The sequence below is a fragment of the Mobula birostris genome, chromosome 14, assembly GCF_030028105.1.
Source record: "Mobula birostris isolate sMobBir1 chromosome 14, sMobBir1.hap1, whole genome shotgun sequence".
NCBI classification, from domain to species: domain Eukaryota; kingdom Metazoa; phylum Chordata; class Chondrichthyes; order Myliobatiformes; family Myliobatidae; genus Mobula; species Mobula birostris.
This window is the reverse complement of record NC_092383.1, coordinates 68,026,795-68,048,564: the sequence shown is the minus strand read 5'-3', so window position 1 is coordinate 68,048,564 and position 21,770 is coordinate 68,026,795. Positions and strand designations below refer to the sequence as shown.

Genomic DNA, 21,770 nt, shown 5'->3' with positions numbered 1-21,770 from the left:
TGTGAACTTTTAGATGGAGTCAGAGCAGAATATGCAGTCATGATTGTACAGGGAGTTTGGGGGGGCTGGGGGTTGAGATGAGGATGCAACCTTTTGGAGCACCAGTGTTAAGAATAATTGTGCTGGAGGTGTTGCTGCCTTTCCTTACTGTTTGCAGTTATTTGGTCAGGAAGTCAAGGATTCATTTACAGCAGGAGGTGTTGTTATCCAGGTCTTGGAGTTTGGTGATGAGTTGGTTTGGAATTATAGTACTGAAGTTAGAGCTATAGTCAATAAACAGCTGTCTATCTTACATGTCTTTACTGTCCAGCTGCTCCAGAGTTGTGTTTAGGGCCATGACCAATTAATCAAACCAAGTACACCTTCTACTTCAGATTTACTATCTACCAGGGAAAATATCTAAATAAGTTAGGCATTTTTTTTTCAAATAAATTCACCTAGGAATTTAATTAAAACAATAATTAAATATCAACTTTGCATCCCAGTCTAAATTTTGCATTCTTTGTATGAAATCAGATTTGTTTCTTGAGGAGTAAAGTTTCTTTATCTTTTATCCTCTGGTTTCTCTTTACTCTGTGTTATTCTGCTTCATTTGCTGAAGGATTGGACAGGCACTTTGATAAAGTCCCTGCAGAACCAGCTTTCCTCGACAAGAAGGGACATGGCTGCAAAGAATTAATTTGTGTCCTGTCAGGGTCTGTCTATTTTGTACTTCCCATTTTCCTTCACTAAAGCAAACTTATATTTCATGCACTCATTAATATTGAGATCTGGCTTTGTGACTGAATAAAGCCTTTTTTTTACTTTGCCGTCCAGTTTTGGCATCAAACATTTTCAGTTTATGTATAACCTAGTTAAATGCAGACAAAGCCTTCATCTATATTATCCTGATAATGTACATTTAAGTCAATCTCAGAAGACTAGTGCATACTGTACTACTGTGACTTTGTCCACTTTGCATTGTTACAATCCTTTTGACAAATTATGTCCAGCTTTTTGCAGTGCCCACTCTACCAAGATTGCATTTACAATGCCCAAATTCATTTCATTTGGGACACTGAAAAGCCACAGAGAAGGCTTTCATCATTTTGTGTTTGAACTCAAGCAGTGTTTCCGGGTGGCAGAATGCTGCAATGCAGAAGCAATGTTGGTTGCTTCTACATGGATGAATCACATGGACCGAATAACCTTTCTTGTGTACTATTTGGTGACCTCGTGAACTCACTGACCCGTGCAGTTTCGTTTTACATTCGTGAAAGAATCTTTCACCTATTCATTTTTCAACGTGGTCTAACCATTCCCTTTTTGCATTTACAGTTCGAGTTGTAAAGAGCAAGCAGTGGTGTGAAATGATTCCGTGCTCAGAAGGAGAAATCTGTGGTTTATTAATGAACAAGTCAGGCTGGACCTGCACGCAGCCAGGTGGTCGAATAAAAACAATAACGGTAGGCAACTCCAAGGTTTCATATCATTAATGATGTTCATTGAATCGTTTATTTAATTAGAATCTTTAAAAAAAATTAGGTAACCAACTTATACTCTCATGCAACTTCAAAATCTAAAAGAATTAAACCTGACCAATCGTATAACAATGTTAACATGCCTTAATTTCACAGAAAATATTGAAAATAAGCAAGAGGGAAGCATGGGCTGAAACATTCAATGTTAAAAGAAGTAAATGTTAATAATTGAGAGGATATTTGCATATGTATCATGTCCATAGACAACTAACCAATGTAAATGCAGAGGACCACTCTTTGTTGCTTTATGAAGAATGTTGTAATACACTGAAAAATAGTGGTTGACTTGCAAATATGTTCAAAGTAAATTTATTATCTAAGTACACGTATATCAGCATATAGAGTACTACCCTGAGATTCATTTTCTTGCAGACATTCACAGTAGAACAATGAAAGACAATAGAGTCAATGAAAAAACTACACACAAAGAATACAATCAACGTGAAAAAGAAGACAATTTGTGCAAATGCAAAAAAAGTTACTTAAAATTTATATAATACTGAGAACATGGTGCATTACATATTTTGTCTGTAAATGGATGAAGGGATATTGATCGTCATTTTGTCAACAGTATTGTATTGAATTTTATGCAGTATGCAGTATATTAATTATATATTACATTACATATTTGGTAATAATGCATTCTGTTTCATGAGAGGAGAAGGAAAGGATGGTGTAAAATGAAAAATAATGTATCATAAGAGGATTCAATAAAGGTCAGACAGCATTAGAACAAATAATGTAGAAATTTATCCATGACTTTACTGGATAAATGGCACGTGGACCTATGTTCTCAACACAGGTCTCTTTTGCTGAGCCACATCTTCTGCAAGCAGCTGACAGTATCTCCAGGTCTTTTATACACGGAAATCCCAAAGTTTCTGTCACTCCGGAGGGAAATAACAGCAGTTATATGGGTAACTCTTGGTATTATAGGAAGGAAAAGTCGAGGGAACACACACCAGTCCTTATAGAGGGATCAGCAGTGGAAAGGTTGAGCAATTTCAAGTTCCTGGGTGTCACCATCTTTCAAGGTCTGCTCTGGGCCCAACATATCGAGGCAATTACAAAGAAGGCATGACAGTGGATATATTTCATTCAGAATTTGAGGAAACTTGGTATGACAGCAAAGGCATTTGCAAATATGGATATACCATGGGGAGCATTCGAATTGGTTGCAGCACCATCTAGTATGAAGGGGCCACTGCACAGAACTGGAAAAAGCTGCAACTCAACCAGCTCCATCATAGGCACTAGCATCTAGGGCACTTTCAAAAGACAATGCCTCAAAAAAGTTGACATCCATCATTAAGCCCCCCCTCCCCACCCACCATCACCAGGGACATGTCCTCTTTTCCTTGTTACCATCAAGGAGGAGGTAGAGGGGCCTGAATACACATATTCAATGTCTCAGGAACAGGTTCTTATCCTCCACCATCGAATTTCTAAATGGACAATGAAACTGTGTACCCTACCACATTTTTTTGATTTTTTTTTGCTCTTTTTTGCAATACTTAATTTAATTTTTGTATATACATTTACTGTAATTTAGAGTTTTTTTTATTATGCATTGTAATGTACTGCTGTTACAAAACAACAAATTTCATGACATATCACATTATTAGATCTGATTCTGATTCTGTTGAGAACCTGGGCAATGAACAAAGCAGAATGTTGAGAAAACAGATTTCATTTAGAAGTCATTTGTGATCTCTCATGACAAGGTAATGGCATATCTGCAATTATAATCCTCAAACACAAGGGTTCCCAACCATGGGTCCATAGACCCCTTGCTTAATGGTATTGATCCATGGCATAAAAATGGTTGGGGACCCCTGCTCTAACATGTTTCAAACAATGGTAAAAGCTCCTAACATCAAAGCTTTAATAATTCAGCTGCAGAATGTTCTGATATTAGACAAGATGTTTGATGTCAGCAGTGAAATGTCTGCTTATCAACAAGCTTCATTTAGTGCTAGTAAACACAATAATGAAGCAAAATAAATCACATATTTGGTGGAGGTGGATAGACCTCTCCCTCTAAAGAAAAGGATAACAATATATTGCAAGGCTTGATGGGCTTCTTAGCAGTTGTTTTATTGTAAGAGTCCACTCAATTGCTAGTTGCTATTGTTGAAGCAAATATGTTGCAAGCATTATATCATTCCTATAATGAGAAAAAGAATAACGTATAGATTTTTTTGTGTGATTTAAATTATTCTGTAGCAGCACCTCTGCTCTTTTATCTAAAGGTAAAATAGTCAAATTATAATGACCAGGAACATCAAATAGTGAAAGGTTGAAAAATTGTTAAAGAATTTAAAAGGTGTCAGATTTATTGGGAGAGAGTTGAACTAATGATATACTGTGCAAGTCATAGGTTGCAAGATTTGTATGGCCACCTGAGAATTTACAAGAATGTTTGTATGTTGAAGCCCCGCAGTAAATAACAATGTAAGGAGATGAAAGAATGAGCACATCCAAGCAAATAGAAGATGTAAACTCCATAACTTTAGTTCTTAGACTAGTGATGATTTCAAGTTTTTAATAAAGTATGAAGAAAAGCAAATATACTTACTGCCATCCATTGTGGCGAGGCAGATTTCTCTCACACTGATTACCTAGTGAGTTTATTTAGCTTCCTCTGCGCCCAGAATAATCCTTTTTGTTGAACTACTGGAGGAACTCAGCGGAAAAAAAACATCCATCCTGTTGCAGGGTATCGGCCCAAATATCAACCGTCCCACAGTCTTTGCAAATTCTGCTCAATCCACTGTGTTCCTCCAGCAGTTTTTTTTTGCCTCAGATTGCAGCATCTGCAGTCTCCTGTCTCTCCATAATCCATACTGCTTCCTGGTATGTGCTGAGGTAATCAGAACAAGAATAGCAGACGATACAATTTACTTTAACTTTGCTTTGTTTAAGAGGATGGTATTTGGATCTTGCTCTCAAAGCTCATCCAGTAGCTAATACTGGAAGTGTTTGCTCAGAATGCAGTTGCTTTGACCCTCAGTGGTTCTAGCAGATGAATTACCCAGAAGTCTCACTGTCCACCGAAAACCAGATAACTGGTGTTATCCATAACACCACTGAGCAACAGAAGCCTCCAGTTTTAGGAGAAAGATGTGCACAAGAACTCAGGGGTAAAAGCTAATGAGATAGCATTGAATAAAAGATTATTTATGTCCAGGGATGCAGCAATTAATCTTCATGATGTGAAGCTAATGGACCTGGCAATGGACTCAAAGGTTTCAGGAGGGAAGAGAGATAATTGGAAATAGAACTGAAACAGCAACCTAGAAAAGGAGAAAATAATGTAAGATATGAGAGACAGCAGGTGCTGGAAATCTGGAGAAACACACAAAATGCTGGATGAACCAAATGGATCAGACAGTCATCTATGGATGGAAATGGACGGCCAACGTTTTGGGTCAAGAAGCTTCGTCAGAATTCGAAAGAAAGATGAAGGGTATCCAGTAAATTTTAAAAAAAGGTTGGGGAGAAGGAATGAAACAAGAGCTGACAGGTGATAGGTAGATCCAGCTGGGAGAGCGAGGTGCTAGTTAGGTGAGGGAGAAGAATGGAAGGAATGTAAGAAGCTGGAAGGTGACGTGGAAGCGACAACAGTCTGAAGAAATGGAATCTGATCAGAGGGGACCATGGAGTAAAGGGAAGGAGGTGAGGACAGGAATCAGAGGGAGGAATATATGGGAAAAGGACAGACTGAAATGGTAGGGGAGAGAAAAAAGATGGGGTGTTAGGACCAAAGGGATAGAGGGAAAGTAGGGTGGGGGGGAAGCAAAGGAAAGCGGTTACAAGAATTTGAGATATTGATGCTCGTGTTGTCAGGTTGGCGACCACCAAGGTAGAATATGAAGTGTCGTGCATTTAGCCTCAGCTTGGCAGTAGAGGAGGCTGTGGACAGATATGTTTATGTGGTAATGGGAGTTGGATGCAAAATGGCTGGCCACCGGACCATGACTGATGCTGACGGAGCAAAGGTCCATGATGAACTGGATGCCCCCCACCCCCAATCTGCATCAGGTCTCAACAATGTTGAGGTGGCCGCAACGGTTACAATAAATGACACCAATAAAGTCAATATGGAGTGAAGTACTGCTGCACCTGGACTGAAAAGGGCCCTCAATGGTGGTGAGCAAGGAGGTGTAGGGGGCAAGTGTAACATTTGGCGTGGCTGAAGGGATAACTGCCTGGAGGAGGACCAGTGGGAAGAGACAGGGAGACAAAATATGTTGGTTGCATAGTCTCATGGGGTTGGAGGTAAGGATAAGGGCAACTATATTCTCGTTATGTCTGCGGGTAATGAGGTGAGAATATTTCAAGTGAAGGATTAAACATAAATGTCTGGATTTGTGTATGTTTGTTCTTCATCTTTCCTAGCATACAGAAAATAGTAATTTTATTATATGGTTATCATTGGCAACTCCTTCATAATTTTGGATAATGTCCTGACACCGTTCTTGTGCTTCAGTGATACTTGACAAACTTCCTCTGACAACTGTTACTGATCTGTTTATTTTCTAAAGATGTATTACCTTCGGCTATTTTTTTTTCCTACACATTTTCTGATATCGCAAGAAAAGCTACTGAATTAGAACCAGGTAGCCATAGGAACAACATCAGATGAAAAGCAGGAGAAACAGGAATGAAATCCTGCAATAAATGCGTGGGGAGAGCAAAAAGCACCTGTCATCTTATGATGGTATCACTTCTGAAAATCTTGATCTTACCAGAAAAACCTTTGAGATTGCAACTTACTGTTGAAGGCATTGCTAGCCAGAAAGCCAAAAATTGAGAGGATTTTCCCCAATACTTATATCATAAAAATTATGTTCACTCCATGCCAAGTCAATCAATAAGAAAAAAAAGTTGTAAAATATTGGTGTGATAGAGCAAAAAGTCTGGACTAAACTATCATGCAGGACCTCATCACAATAATCAAACAGGAGTTCCCTACATAAAGTCATGTTGTCCATCCCTGATCAGAGCCTGTGTTTTCGAAAGTACGGTCCCTATCACTCTAGGCTTCCTTCAGTAATTTCCCTCCTACTGATGTATGGCTCACTGGCCTATAGCTGCATATGTGACTTACCCCTGCTCCCTGACTGAAGACTAAACATTAGCTATCCTCAGATCTTTTGGAACCTGAGCTGTAGATTTATCAACCCTTATGCATCCTATTGCAACTAACACCTTATCCTTTTTAGTAATGACTTGTCCCAGATTATTCATGTACCTCTCCCTGATCAGTATCTTGCACATTATTATCCTTGGTGAATACTTATGTCTATTATTTATTTCAGTGCACACCCATATTCTTATTTATCACATCTGACATTAAGCTGCCATTACTGCCATTCCTTCGACCATATTTACATGATTGCAATAATATCACAATTCCGGGTACTGATTCATACTCGCAGTTTATCTGACTTACCTGTGAGGCTCCTGGCATAGAAGTAAATGGATTTGAGCCTTCCAGCCTTCCCCATGTTCCACTACCTGTCCACTGGAGTTGCTTGATTTATTCTCTACATTTTTCTCTCCATCTGCCGTGCTGCTGGTTTGCTTCTCATTTCCCTTCCAAATTAGTTTTAAGTTGTCCTGTGTCAGGTGAGCAAACATCCCTGCAAGATACCAGTCCCTTTCCAGTTCAGGTGCAACCTGTCCTTCTTGGCAAAGATCCCACCTACACCAGGAGCGATCCCAATGATCGGAGTATCTAAGCCCCTCCCTCCTGAACCTCCATGCATTCATTTGCCCCATTCTCCCATTTCTACTCTCACTAGCACACAGTTTGGAGAGTAATCCTCAATAAGGACACTAAAGGCCCTGCTTATAATCTACTGCCTAACTCCCTAAATTCAATTTGCACGTCCTCATCATATTTTCTTACTCATGTTATTTTTACCATGATATCTGGCTGTTCTTTTCTCTGTACTCAATCTGAGACTTACTTGGGCCTGGCATCGGACTAGCAACACACCATCCTGGAGTCGCATAGAAGCTGCTGTTGCCCTCATGAACGAATTCACCGCCAATATGTTTCACGAGATTTTTCCCTGATCTGCTTGCATCTGAAACAGCTGTGGTGCCACAAACTTGGCAGCTTCTGCCTCTTTTCCTCTGAGAGGCCATCTCCCCAACACTATCGAAAGCAAACACCTGTTTGAGAGATGAATGACTTCGGGGATTCCTGTACTATCTGCCTGTGCTTACTGTCCTTTCTGATAGTCGCCCATCTTGTTTGTTTCTATACCTCCGGTGTGACTAACTCACTAAACATGCTATCTATAACATTTTCCACATCCCCAAAAGCTCCCTAGTGAGTCTGATTATTCTACATGATCTGACGGGAGCTGCAGTTGAACACACTTTCTACATCAATGTATGCTCATCAGGGCCATTGTCAGTGTCCCTTATCTCCCACATCCTGCTGGAGGAAGCCCCAGCTTCCAGAACCTTTAGCCCCAGTCCCTTCTCAAGAAGAATACATCTTACCTAATCAGCACTTCCCTTCCTTATGAAACTCCAAATTGACATTAACAGCAGTGATTTGACCTCACAGCCCTTCACAAAATAGCTTCTCCCAAGATGGTCACTTCCGTCATAGTTGTCTCTCCTATTATATTTCACATTCAGCACTGATCTTCTGTGCTGTCAGTCTTACCTCTTTCTGAACTTTCTGAACCTGATGAACTCAATGCCTTCTATGCCCACTTTGATGGAGAAATATTACTACAGCTGAGAAGGATCCCTGCTGCACCCGGTGACCCTGTCATCTCTATCTCGGAGGCCAATTTTAGGCTCTTTAAAGAGGGTGAACCCTTACAAGGCGGAAGGTCCTGATGGAGTACCTTTTAAGGCTCTGAAAACTTGTGCCAACCAACTGGTGGGAGTATTCAAGGACGTTTTCAACCTCTCACTGAAATGGGTGGACAACTTGCTTCAAAAAGGCAACAGTTATACCAATGCCTAAGAAGAGTCATGTGAGCTGCCTTAATGACTATTGCCCAGTAGCACTCACACCTACAGTGATGAAATGCTTTGAGAGGTTGGTCATGACTAGACTGAACTCCTGCCTCAGCAAGGACCTGGACCACTGCAGTCTGCCTATTGCCACAAAAGATCGATGGCAGACGCAATCTCAATAGTTCTCCACACGGCTTTATACCACCTGGACAACGCAAACACCTATGTCAGGATGCTGTTCATTGACTATAGTTTAGCATTTAATACCATCAGTCCCACAATCCTGATTGAGAAGTTGCAGAACCTGGGCCTCTGTACCTCCCTCTGCAATTGGATTCTCGACTTCCTAACCAGAAGACCACAATCTGTGCGGATTGGTGATGATATACCCTCCTTGCTGACGATCAGCACTGGTGCACCTCAGGTCTGTGTGCTTAGCCCACTGCTCTACTCTCTATATACACGTGACTGTGTGACTAGGCGTAGCTCAAATACTATTTATAAATTTGCTGATGATACAACCATTGTTGGTAGAGTCTCAGATGGAGACGAGAGGGCATACAGGGGTGAGATATGTCAACTAGTGGAGTGGTGCCACAGCAACAACATTGCACTTAACATCAGAAAGACAAAAGAGCTGACTGTGGACTTCAAGAAGGGTAAAATGAAGGAACACATACCAATCCTCATAGAGGGATCAGAAGTGGAGAGATTGAGCAGTTTCAAGTTCCTGGGTGTCAAGATCTCTGAGGACCCAACATATTGATGCAGCTATAAAGAAGGCAAGACAGCATCTATACTTTATTAGAAGTTTGAAGAGATTTGGTATGTAAATAAACCACTCAAAACCTTCTATAGATAGACTGTGGAGAGCATTTTGACAGGCTGTATCACTGTCTGGTATGGGGGGGAGTGCTGCTACACAGGGCTGAAAGAAGCTGCAAAGGGTCGTAAATTTAGTTGGCTCCATCTTGGATACTAGTCTACATAGTACCCAGGACATCTTTAAGGAGCAGTGTCGCAGAAAGGCAGCGTCCATTATTAAGGACCCCCAGCACCCAGGGCATGCCCTTTTCTCACTGTTACCATCAGGTAGGAGGTATGGAATCCTAAAGACACACACACCCAGTGATTCTGGAACAGCCTCTTGTCCTCTACCATCTGATTCCAAAATGGACATTGAATCCATGAACACTACCTCACTTTTTCAATATATATTATTTTTGTTTTTGCATGATTTTTATTCTATTCGATATATATATATATAGCGGGGAACCGCGTACGAGGCAAGTTACAGCAGTGGTTTGCCATTGCCTTCTGCTGGGTGAGTTTCCAAAGAGATCACCAGCTCATAACCCAGCATGGATGGAAAGTGTGCAGGGGAGCCGGCTGGATTGGAACTCGGGACCTTTCGTCCCGAAGTCCGACGCTGATGCCACTACACCACCAGCCAGGTCATATATACTGTAAATGATTTATTTTTCTTCTAAACAATGTATTGCATTGTACCGCTGCTGCTAAGTTAACAAATTTCACGATATATGCCGGTGATAATAAACCTAATTCTGAATCTGACTTTTCCCCTCTTATCTAATCTCTCTCTCTCTCTCTCTTGCTGCAACTTTCTATAATCTTCCCTGTTTGCCAGGGATTATCTTCCACTTTGCTTGAAGGTTACAATTTTCTGCTGCTGTCTTTCGTACCCAGAACCTGACCGACCTCTCAATCTACCCAACTGTGGGTTGGGATACCACTGTTAAATTCAGCTGGTTCCTCTGTGTTTCTAGCAGCAAGCTGAATCCCCAGCTCCCTGTAAATATCAGGGTCACATCTTTTTGCTTTATATGATATCTGATCAAAACTCCCTTTCCACAATTAATATAATTTTTGGTCAGCTCTGCTAAAATCAAAATGACACTGTATATTTGAGGATTTAACCTTGCTAATGGAGTGTGTATGTGCACCTTACATTTTAAGGTTGTGTGCTATTAATATAGATTACTCTCAGGAACTCAAAAGAGAAGCAATTTGTCTTCAATTGAAGGATGTCATAAAGGTCACAAGTTTATATTCTCCAGTGCAGATTCACTGCAGACAAATATGAAGTACACACTGAGGAAGGCAAGCATAAACAGAAAGAAACTACAAACAAATTCAGACCTTAGCTGATTTTGGTCATGGTTTCAAATTTTAAGAAAAGGTAAACTAATTGTTACTATTTTTCTGGATTTTGAGAGTAACTAGAGTAGACACAACACTTCTGGTTATGTCAAGTCTTTATTATCTTAGTGATTCCAGGACTTCTAAAGGACAATAAGAAATATCTCTGAGATAGTCATGGGTGACAGAGTAAAAGTACCATATTCCAGCAAAGGTACCAATGTGATACTGAGTATTACTTTTAACAGGGATTTATAACCCCCACTATTTTAACTCATGCCATTTTCTTCCTTTGAATATGATCTTAATTTTTCCTGAAGAATATATACCTGTACCTTTTTTCCAATTACACCTTTTCTCTCTCTTCAGTCAAAACACTCAAATATCTGGCTTAAGAGGGAGCTGACCAAGGAGAGGCAAGTTGTTTAACTCTGGATAATTGTTGCCCATGATGGGAAGTAATCAGTAGATAAACCAGCAATTGAAACAAGGTTCCAATCTGCACAATACCCTTCTGCACAAAAGTAATTTTCCCACTCTGCCAGTATGCATAGGGCATTCTCAGGACTATGTATTTTCAAAGTTTCTCCTCACATTTTAACAGAACATTATTAATAAATATGAACATTTCTGCAGATGCTCGGAATCCAAAGCAACACACACAAAATGCTGGAGGAACTCAGCAGGTTAGGCATCATCTATGGAAATGAATAAACAGTCGGCGTTTCAGGCCAAGACCACCGCCTGCTTCTGGAGAAGGTTCTCTGCCTAAAGTGTGGACAGTTTATAACTTTATTAATATTGATTAATACTTCTTAGGGCAAGGACATTCCAACCATTGTCCCTTTGAAATGGATAATATTGCCTTTGCTTTGCTTGCTCAGCCTGCAGTCTAACAAATAGGCCATAAACCGAGACATTCTTTCCTCTTTTAACATGGAGCAGGGACCAGGGTGTTGCCTTCTTCATTCCTGCTGCATTTGAAGAATACCAAGACAAGTATCATTCTATGGGCATACATAAATGGCAACCTAATTTATAAATGGACTGATATCTCTAACACAGAAGAATGACTATTCTGACATTGACCCCAATATTTGCCATACTTTGGAGAAATTTGTCAACTCACGTGACGGACGATAGATTATAGAAGCATCATGAACATTAAGTTTTATAACATCCCAGAGGGCTTTCACTGTCAACTCCTGTCAATTACCTTAAGTTCTTTTTCTGCTATTTGCAGACATCAAAGAGTTCAGAACACAGCTGTGGTGTTAAAAAATACTCGCCTTTGAATCTGATCATGGGGAAGCTAATTTATTCTATATTATCATTGATAACTCCCTAATAATTTTGTATGACGTCCTAAATCTATTTGTGCTCATTTGGTTAATCTCCAAAATCAGTGTTACCCAAACCTCAACTGATGAGCTTCAGCATGCCGATGACACTAGTGTTAATGCATGTTGGGAGCTCTAAGGCATCATTGACTCTTCTACTGAGGCATACGAGACGATTGATCTTCCATCTACATTTACATGACCAGCATCATCTGTGAACCTGCCGCTGCTGCACATCATCACTCTTTGAAAACAGACATTCACAGTGGGTCCCTGGAAAATATGGAACCAATTCCCACATATGAGGTACAGCCTCCTGCTGAAGATGCTAGTGATGACACTACCACATGGAATATTTGAAAATTATGACCTCAAGCATGGCACAAAATTGACGATGTACTGGGCAGTGTTAATACTTACACGTCAGAGACTGGGGTTACAAACAGGAAACATTTCAAGATACAGGAGAACTATCACCTAATTTGTCTTGGCAAAATCCTCCAAATTCACTGGGACAAAAAGCCAAGCAATGGCAGTGTCCTCTTTCAGGCCGACATTGCCAGAACTTGTAACAACTATTATACCCAATGAACAGGCAGGCCATGTCATTCATATCTGACACTTCGTTACAAGATCCTTCTCTGGAAGTGATGGACAGAGGGACACAAGGAAAAAGAACCAAAGATTTTCTCATAGCCATTTTGAAGAAAGGCAACATCCTCACTGACTCTTGGGAGTCTTTGTTCCATGACAGCTCAAAGTGGAAAAGGAACATTCAAGATAGTATTGCAAACCACAAGGTGATGTATCAGGAGCTTGTTCTTTTGGTTTGCATTGGGCCTCACGTTGACAGAGGAGAAGACTGAAGCAAGACAGTCAGGTCATCGTTGTACCAGGCTTGGCTGTTGAAATGACATACAGCGTGATCTTGGATGCTCTTGAGCTGTTTGCTCTGCCAGTATTATAGAAAGCGATGCAGTTCAGGACTGATATAAAGTAGAAGATTTAGGATGAAGGATTGCTGTTGGGATTTCAGTGAGATATGATGTAAGTAAACATAGTAAAGATGTACTTGGTAGTTAGCAGTAGCCATGATTTGTAGTGGGGTTGCCTCGGTAGTTCTGATAGTTGTTGTGAAGTGGAACTAGCCTTTTAGTGTTGCTTAGGTTGGTGATTAAAGATTAGCTTCATTTGCCACAGTTATGTCAAAACACAGTGAAATGAATCTTTTTTTGTCAAATCAAATCAGCAAGGGTTGTTCTAAGTAGTCTACAAATGTCATCATGCTTCTGGTGTCGGCTTACCATGCCACAACTCACTAACCCTAACCATGCATCTTTGAAATGTAGGAAGAGCACCCAGAGGAAGCTCACATGATTGAAGAAAGAATGTGCAAGTTCCTTAGCAAGAGCAGAAGGAACTGAACCCTAATCTTACAGCTGGCACTATAGAATATTATGCTAACCACTACCGTGTCATCCCTATGGGTGGAGGCTGGTGGCTTATGAGGTTTGGGCAAGTAGCATGTTGGGCAGGTCGCATGTTGGTAGTTGGGATGCAGTGATCTGGAGGTGTTTATGGATGGGGATTGTGCACTCGTGATCAATAGTGTGGTTGGCTCAGTAAGTCAGTGATCTGGTTCAAGTCTGGCAAAAGTAGCAAGCTTGAATGTTGGCACTGCTCTGCGATTTTCTGCACGGGTTTTGTAATCAATGTAAAGCCAGACAACTACAGTACCTAGCTTAGAGAGGACTGACCTGAAATGGGAAACAGCACTATGCTGGAATCTATGTTAGGTCATATGGAATGATTTATTGGGTGCTAAGAGTCCTGCTTATGGATAGATTAAAGGCTTTGGCCTAAGTGGCCTACAGACTGAATGGATTGCACTGCACATTTCAACATTTGGAAGTGGTAAATGGTTATGTTTCATGCTCTGCTGAAGGCCACTATGCACATATGAGGTCCCTATGTATTTACATATAGGATCCTAAATGAAAAATATGGATTTGATTCAGTTAACAATGTCTTACTTTTTACTTAAATTGGATTACATCATGCATGGTGCTCTCCAATCTAGTTGCTTCTTATTAAAAATTGCCATATTGCAATTTTTCATTTGATTTATTCACCTACATTTCTATTCACATATAACTGAATTGGTACTCCATAACTTAAACTATATAACATTGGAAATATTCATCAATGTGAAGTGATTTAAAGACAAACTTTCAATATCAGGAGAAATTGTCTAATAGAATTCAGGCTGATTAAACTGGTGGCTAGAAAATGGGTGATATGATTTACTGTCAGTTTTGTGTTTGTGCCAAAGTTGAAATTTTCTTCTGCACTTGTCAGTTCAGCAGACTAAAACCAGCACAAACTGTAAACTCCTTAAGATGCTATTTGGATTTGTCTTTAACTTACTCCTATTTTGTATGTAAAAGCTGATGGAAGGGAGGCACATTTTCATTGAAGTGACTTGGTGACCAATCAAATATATTGTGAAATCAGGGCTTTTTGATTATTTTTTTAATACATTATAACCAGTGATTGGAAAATTATGACTGTTCTGTATACAATGCCATCATATACAAATGTTGGCTGGACATGTAGTGCACTTATGGTGGATATTCATAGAATTCATCTGGAGATAAAGTCTGCATATCTGGGCCAGAGACAGGAGGTTGGAGGCCCTTTTTCTGCAAGTCTGGCAGTCCAGGCCAGAGAGTGGAGGTAGAAAGTCCAGTATCTGTGAGATTGAGATTCCAGGGCCAAGGACTGAAGGCCCTGAAGTGATTGGTCTTGAGGTTGAAAGTCTGGGTGCGTTAAGGGGTGAGATGATAGGATAAAGTTTTGTTTTACTGTTGTTTTCTTGTTGTGTTGTTGTTGTTACTGCTGCTGCTTGGGTTGTTCTATGTTTTGTGTTGTCTTGTTACTGTGTTGAACATTGTAGGCATGCTGTATTGGTGCCAGAATGTATGGGGTCACTTTGCAGGTTCTCCCAAAACATCGTTGGTTGTGTTGGTTGTTAATGCAAGTAACACATTTCTCTGTTGTAGCTTTCGATGTACAACTGATAAATAAATCTGAATCTGAATTGGTCCAATATGTCTCAGAATCTTCAGGCACAATGTTATATGACTCATAATCCAACAAGATTCATATATATCAATACCAGCAAAATAAATATTTGTTGAATATTCTGATTATTTAATAAATATAACCATGCACTATTTAGTAACCCCCTTCCAGCTTTATTTTTCCCTTGGTATATGTTTTTCTAATAGCACCATTTGTACTCCAGCCCTTCTACTCACTTTACAATTGCCTTTAAAGCTTTCTTCCATTTCGATTCTATCACCTGGAGCTCTTTCCTAACAATCTCCACCTTGATTTTCATCTCCCTTTCTGGAGGAATGTTTGACTGTTAGGTTTTCTATATAAAAGGTGCCTTGGACCATTACTTTATGTTAAAGGTGTGTTTTTTTGATGATTGTCTTGTTCTCTGTAAGTAGAACTTTCAGAAACTGACAGAGCCAGGAAGCATTCAGTGCTGACAGTGAGTAACCTCAAATCAATTCAAAGGCTGTCATTTATTTACTCATTTATTTTTATTTATTGAGATAGAGCATGGGGTAAGCCCTTCTGGTCCTTCAAGCCAATCCGTGCTGCCCAGTAATCCCCCAATTTAACCCTAGCCTCATCATGGGATAATTTTCAATGACCCGTTAACTTACCACCAACCAGTTCGTCTTTGGACTGTAGGAGGAAACTGGAGCACCTGCAAGAAATCCATGTGGTCATGGGGAGAATGCTTCCTTACAGCCAGCAGTGGGAAATGAACTCGGGTCGTCTGTACTGCAAAGGGTTGTACTAACCATTATGCTACCATGCCACCCGACACTTGAAAAGGGGATCCACGAAGTTGAACAAGCTGCAGACCCAGAACTATGTCAGAATTGCCAAAATCATTTTCCATTCGTTCTGATGCCATCAGAATTTCTGGAGTAAATGGAAAGCATCTTAGTATCATTAGCAATTGACTAGCAGAGTCCGTGCTATGAGCATGTATGAAGAGGATCAATGCAATTGTGTCACTGTTACAGATTTTAGCACATGCAGTTGTGGTAGGGTTTATGCAAAATTCTGGAGCCTTTCAGAAAGTCCATGTGAACTCCTCCTAACCCCAAATAAGGCTTGGAATGAAAAAGGAAAGGAGGTTAAACATTTGCTCACTAAGTTCCTTTCTTATTATCCTTTTGTGATGCAGGAACATTAACTACAGATAACTTTGTATTCAGAACATTTTAATACATTGCCTTTTCATGGCTCAGAATTTATTGGTTTATCTCATTGTTTTTTGGGAGCATGCTGTGAGTACAGAACATCAATGCAAAAGATACGCAACTGGGTCATTGATTCTTTTGGTTTTTCATTTGCATATTAATGACACACTGCTTGCAATGGGAAATTTCAGACTTCTGTTTTAGTCTATTCTTGTTAACATTAATCGTGTTTCCACTGGAAAGCTTTGACAATTTGTCTCAAGCCAGGAAAAGAAAAATGGGTAAGGAATGGTGGAAACGGATTGTGATAGGGAGACAGACGATGAATATCTACAGGTCTACCAAAATATGATAGGAATTATCTTCACATTTCAGTCGGATAAATTTAATCAGAAATGATAAAAGGCAGCCAGCAATGTCCCCTTATAAAATCAAATAAAGCCAGCCTTGCAGATGACCAGGTAAAATCAGAATAATCTGCTTTTCCTAGCCATTTTCATTAATTGAAGTTTGCCATTCATTTTCTGCAGCTTCTGCAGAGGCCAATTGGGTGTATATTCGAAGAGTGTTATCCACCTATGTATGAAGTCCCCAAAGCTGACTTTCAAACTATGTTGCTGAGGAGCTATTGGAAAAGGCCATTATGTCATTTCTGAGTGAAAGATATATATGAACCTGGGGGAAGGATAGTAATTCTAGCAAGGTAGAATTATTATTACCATTAGGTTATTGAAAATCCAAATGGATCTTGGTGCGGAATTCTTCCATTTTTGAGCTATCGGCTACTAAATTTGGGGTTGTAACTCAAGCACTGTGATCGTTGCATAAACCTAAAATGCTCCTGTAGCGTGTGTATCCATAAAGAAGCACATGTTAATTTCTGTATCTCCTACTATCTCATTTATATCTTTGAAGAATATTAACATGGACATTATTCAGAGGTTCAAAGGTTCATTTTATTATGAATGTATATGCGCAGAATACAACTGTGAGATTTGTCTTCTCCAGATAGCCATGAAATACAGAAAAATCATGGAGTCATTGAAAGAAAAAACGTCAACATCATCCGGCATGAAAAAGAAAAAGAAACAAAACTCACAAACCCCAAGCCCCAACCCTTCCCTCACACAAAAGCTAACAGATCACCCACCCGGACACGGCAGCTAAAACATCAAACCCCTAAACCCCAAGCTCCCCCCACACAAACAAACAGCGACAATAAAAGCAAACCCCCGACCCCATTCTTGCACACAAAAAAACCTAACAGATCACTCACCAACACCAACAAGATCATCAGACCCCCAAATCTCCAACCCCTCCCTCATCCAAAAATTTAACATCATCCGTCCACTAATCTGCGTCAAGAAAGAACACACAGAAGAACTGAAGGAGACCAATTTAAACTACAGTCCGCATTAGTGATCAAGACAACATGACCATTTAACATTTCTCTTTTCATGATTTCAAGATGTGACTATTTAACTGAAAAATATTTAACAAATTTTGGCCAAAACAACAGGCAGAATATTCTATGAATGCATTATAACTTTGATGATATCACAAACTATGCCTTTTTAGATAATTGTGAGGTCAGTCATGGTTTCAGCTATCACACATCAACTGCAAATTTATTTTTACCATTTGGCTTCTTATGCAGTAGGTTTGCTTGATGTTAAAAGTGTAAGAAGATAAGTTGATTATAGTTTGGTGAAGACCAAGTAAATGCAGTAATAAGATACTAGATAATTCTTTCTGGAAATCATTCTAGGAATAGAAGCTCTGAAATAAGCACTGAAAATTTTACTTTTAATGTGATTCATGGATTTGTGTCCATTTTCATTCATTTAAATTTCTATCCAGTGCAAGATTCCTTTAGCTAACAGATAAATGAGCAAATATCCTAAATCAAAGGAATCAATCACGTCAGTTTCACTGATGTTATTCTTACATGAATTTTGCCCTCAGATTGGTGCATCTTTCATTGATTGTAAAATGCAGTTTTATATTCTGTTACCTGTTAGCTACACCAGTTTTGAAAGAAGTTTCCTTATGGCAAGCTTGTTCATGTTACAAGAAGTGCAAAACACAAGGGACACAATTACCAGGGTGTTTGGTTGCTGTTCTTTTTTTGAACAGGTTCTTGGACTGAGATTTTCATCTGCAGCTGATTTTTCTTGGGAAGCAGAAAATAGGTTTTAGTTTGCTCCAGAAATTGCAGGACCACAGAACCAAGAAGGAGGTTTTCAATGCAGCAGTAAGAAGTACATGGATACATAAAATAAGAGTCCTTGCTGAATTTCCAAATTGAAGCACTTGCTTCAGCAGTAAGAATTGCTTGCGAAGTAAATTATAGTCATTATAGTCCTGTGAATAAAATCTACATCTGTTCCTGGCATTGTTAGGGCACTGATCTATATTATTTCTAGAATCTGCTTATTTCTTACATTTTATGTGCATAGTACAAAAGTGGGATGTGTGTGCATTATCTCCTCCCACAAAAAAAATCATAAAAAAAATCAACTGTTCTGGAATTACAGGAAGAAATATTTCTGATTCCAGTCTTTGTGTTTGCCATTTTTGAAGTCTGTGAGGCAATTGTCAGATGAGTGCTTTTCTCCTCTTCACGGCAAAGCACCCGTACCCCTACAGTAATGTAACAGATTGGTTGGCACTGTGCCCAATTTCCACAGCACTGACCAAACCTCCATGGCGCAGTGCCCAACTCCCTGGAACATTACCAACCCTTCACAGCACCACACTAGCTCTTCAAGCTCCACAGTACCCCCACTCCTCAGAGGTATACCAGCCCCAACATAATCCTCTCTCTAAAATGAAGACCTGCCCTTCACAGTACAATACCATTTCCATGGTACAGTAGATGTTCCCAGACCTACAGCTCCTGCTGCCGACAGCTCAGCAAGAATAAGCAGATTTTTAAATTAATGCTTGCTTCATTACCGAGCCAAATTTCAATTTGTGCTTAAACATTGATTGATAGATAAAGGGAATGTAGTAAAAGCTATCAAATAACATTCTATGAAATGCTTCACAAAACATTTGTTTGAAAAGTTTGCTTAGAATAAAATAAAAGTGCAGCAGAATTAATAGAAATCTGGTTGACAGTAAAAAGATTTTAAAAATCTATTGTTTTTAATTGAATTGTTTTAAGGGATGTTGGCAAGACTAGCATTTATGGCTTATCCTACTTTAGATGTGATCTGACTGCATTTCTAGACTATTTCTGACAGAATTAACCTTTTTGGTAGGTGTGAAGTCACATAATGGCCAAACTAGATAAGGGCAGTGGATTTCATTTCCTGAAGGATGTTAGGGATCTAGTTAGCTTTTTACATTTCATTGTCTCTATTACTATGGCTAACGTTTTAAAATTTAATCCCAGACTATTTAATTAACTAAACTTTAATTTCCCATGCTGTTGTGATAGGTTTTGAACTCAGTTCTCCAGGTCATGATTATCAGCGCAGTAATTTAATAACCATACCACCATCCACTAATGCCCAGCATACAGTTAGATCTTGAGCAAATAGTTTTAACCTCAAATCATATTAAATACATTTCTAAGATATAAACAGATTTTAATAATTATTAACAATTTTTTCAGATTAGTTTAATAATACATTTCTGATTTTCATCGTGTCTTACCATAGATGAAGTCAAAACCTGACAACTATTGTATAAAAAGGCATAATTATAGTGACAACCCTTTTATTGTTTCTAGATTTGATAATGACAGACTTTTTGATGAATCTGCATGTGTCAAAGTAGTTATGAAAATTTGATCCCTGGGAAGTGGTAAACACTTACATTGTTCTTAGTTTCATTTTAGTTTCACTTTTCAACGTATAAAATGGAATCACAAATTATGTTTGGATTCCTGAAGAGGTATGGAATTAAACTAAATCAAAACTAAAGATCATTTAGCCTAAATACTTGTTTAGTACAAGAATATTTTATGGAAAAATATGTCTAATGAATGGCTCATGAAATTAACCCTAATATACTGATTGTAGTATAAAGCACAGTAATCTTGTGCTGTCTATTGTAAGATTTCTAGTGACTTGTCATCACTATCTATATTCTTAGTCAGGCGGAACAGAATAGTAATATTATATGATAATATCATGAGTGATAAGCAGCAGTTAGAGCTAGCCAGTGTTGTTTGAAGTGAAAAAGGTACAGTATTGTGGCAGGGTGTGGCTGGACAGCAATGCCCCAGGTAAATTAGGTAGAAGAAACAATGAAGATTGGTGCAACATTATTGAAAACCCTAAGATTTTGAGATGACATTGGGTCTGAGAAGTAAATGTTTTCTGCAGAGTCCGGTTAATATTTGGAATGGACTACTAGAAGAAGGGATGGAATCAGCTGCAATTACTGTATTTAAGGTCCAGTTAAATAGACAAGACAGAGGAGGATATGGGTCTCATGCAGGGAAATAGGATTATTGTAGATGGATCTAAAAGGTCAGTATAGACATTGTAGGCCAAATGAGTAATTTTTGTGCTGTGTATCTCCAGGATACAGTGGAGACCTTAGATGGAAAAGATGTGAAGAGAAAGAAATTTCTGCAAACAACAGGAAAAATTCTTCCAGGTGCACACTCTGAACTGAGTGGAGACGGTCATGTGAAACAGTTCCAGGCATCAAGCCCTGAGTATGTGGATGCAGTGCCACAAGTTCAATAGTATCCTTAACAGCAACTGAATGTTAAATGTTTAACAAGACCAACCATGATCATGTTAAAGGATGTACCAAGTTTGAAAGGCCGAGTGGCCTACCCTTGCTCCTATTTTGTACGCTCATACTGGTGTATAGGTTGCTCACCACCATCATCACTTTTCTCATCAGTGGACAATATTTTGTCTCATTTTCCATCTATAGGTTTTCTGCAGATACTTGGATACAGCTGGAGCAGTGGACTGCTACAGAATGAAGCATCAAAAAAGCAATCAGCGTAAAAGGGCTTTTCCTAAATGATTTGTTCCCTGTGAGCTACTAGACCAAGTCATAGAATTGGGTACAATTACAGTGGTTAAACGACATTTGGCCATATCAGTTTGAGGATCTTCATCTTGTTGTGTTGGAGAGGTTTGTGAGCTTGAGATCCTGAGAGACAGAGTTAGCCATCTGGTGCTTAGCTCCTGGTAGGGTCATCCATAGTCAAGGGGTTGGTTCCAGATAAAGAACAATCCAACCAGAGCCGCAGCGGTGGAGCTGGCATGAGATGATGACAGATCATAACAAAAGTGAAGGTGGAGGAAGGCTGCAGCAGTGAAGATTCCCTAGTCATCCTGCATTCCATGCCACTGGACTCTAACATCAACCCACAAGGACTGTGTGGTAGCTGCCTATGCAACAGCCTTCAAACAAAAGTCAATCAAGGTCACACACAGGCATTCTCCATTAAGGGAATCCACTCTAATATCCAGAATGTGGATCCCAGATCA

At 39.4% G+C, this 21,770-nt stretch overlaps 1 protein-coding gene across 1 annotated transcript in view; it reads left to right on the top strand.

Moving 5' to 3' along the window:
- LOC140209395 (chemokine-like protein TAFA-5) overlaps positions 1 to 21,008 on the top strand; it is a 271,361-nt gene extending 250,353 nt beyond the window's left edge. Inside the window, exons 3-4 of the mRNA XM_072277647.1 lie at positions 1,318 to 1,445; positions 20,841 to 21,008. Coding sequence (XP_072133748.1) covers positions 1,318 to 1,445; positions 20,841 to 21,008 — 296 coding nt within the window. The remainder of the gene's footprint in view (positions 1 to 1,317; positions 1,446 to 20,840) is intronic.
- The last annotated feature ends 762 nt before the right edge of the window (positions 21,009 to 21,770 follow it).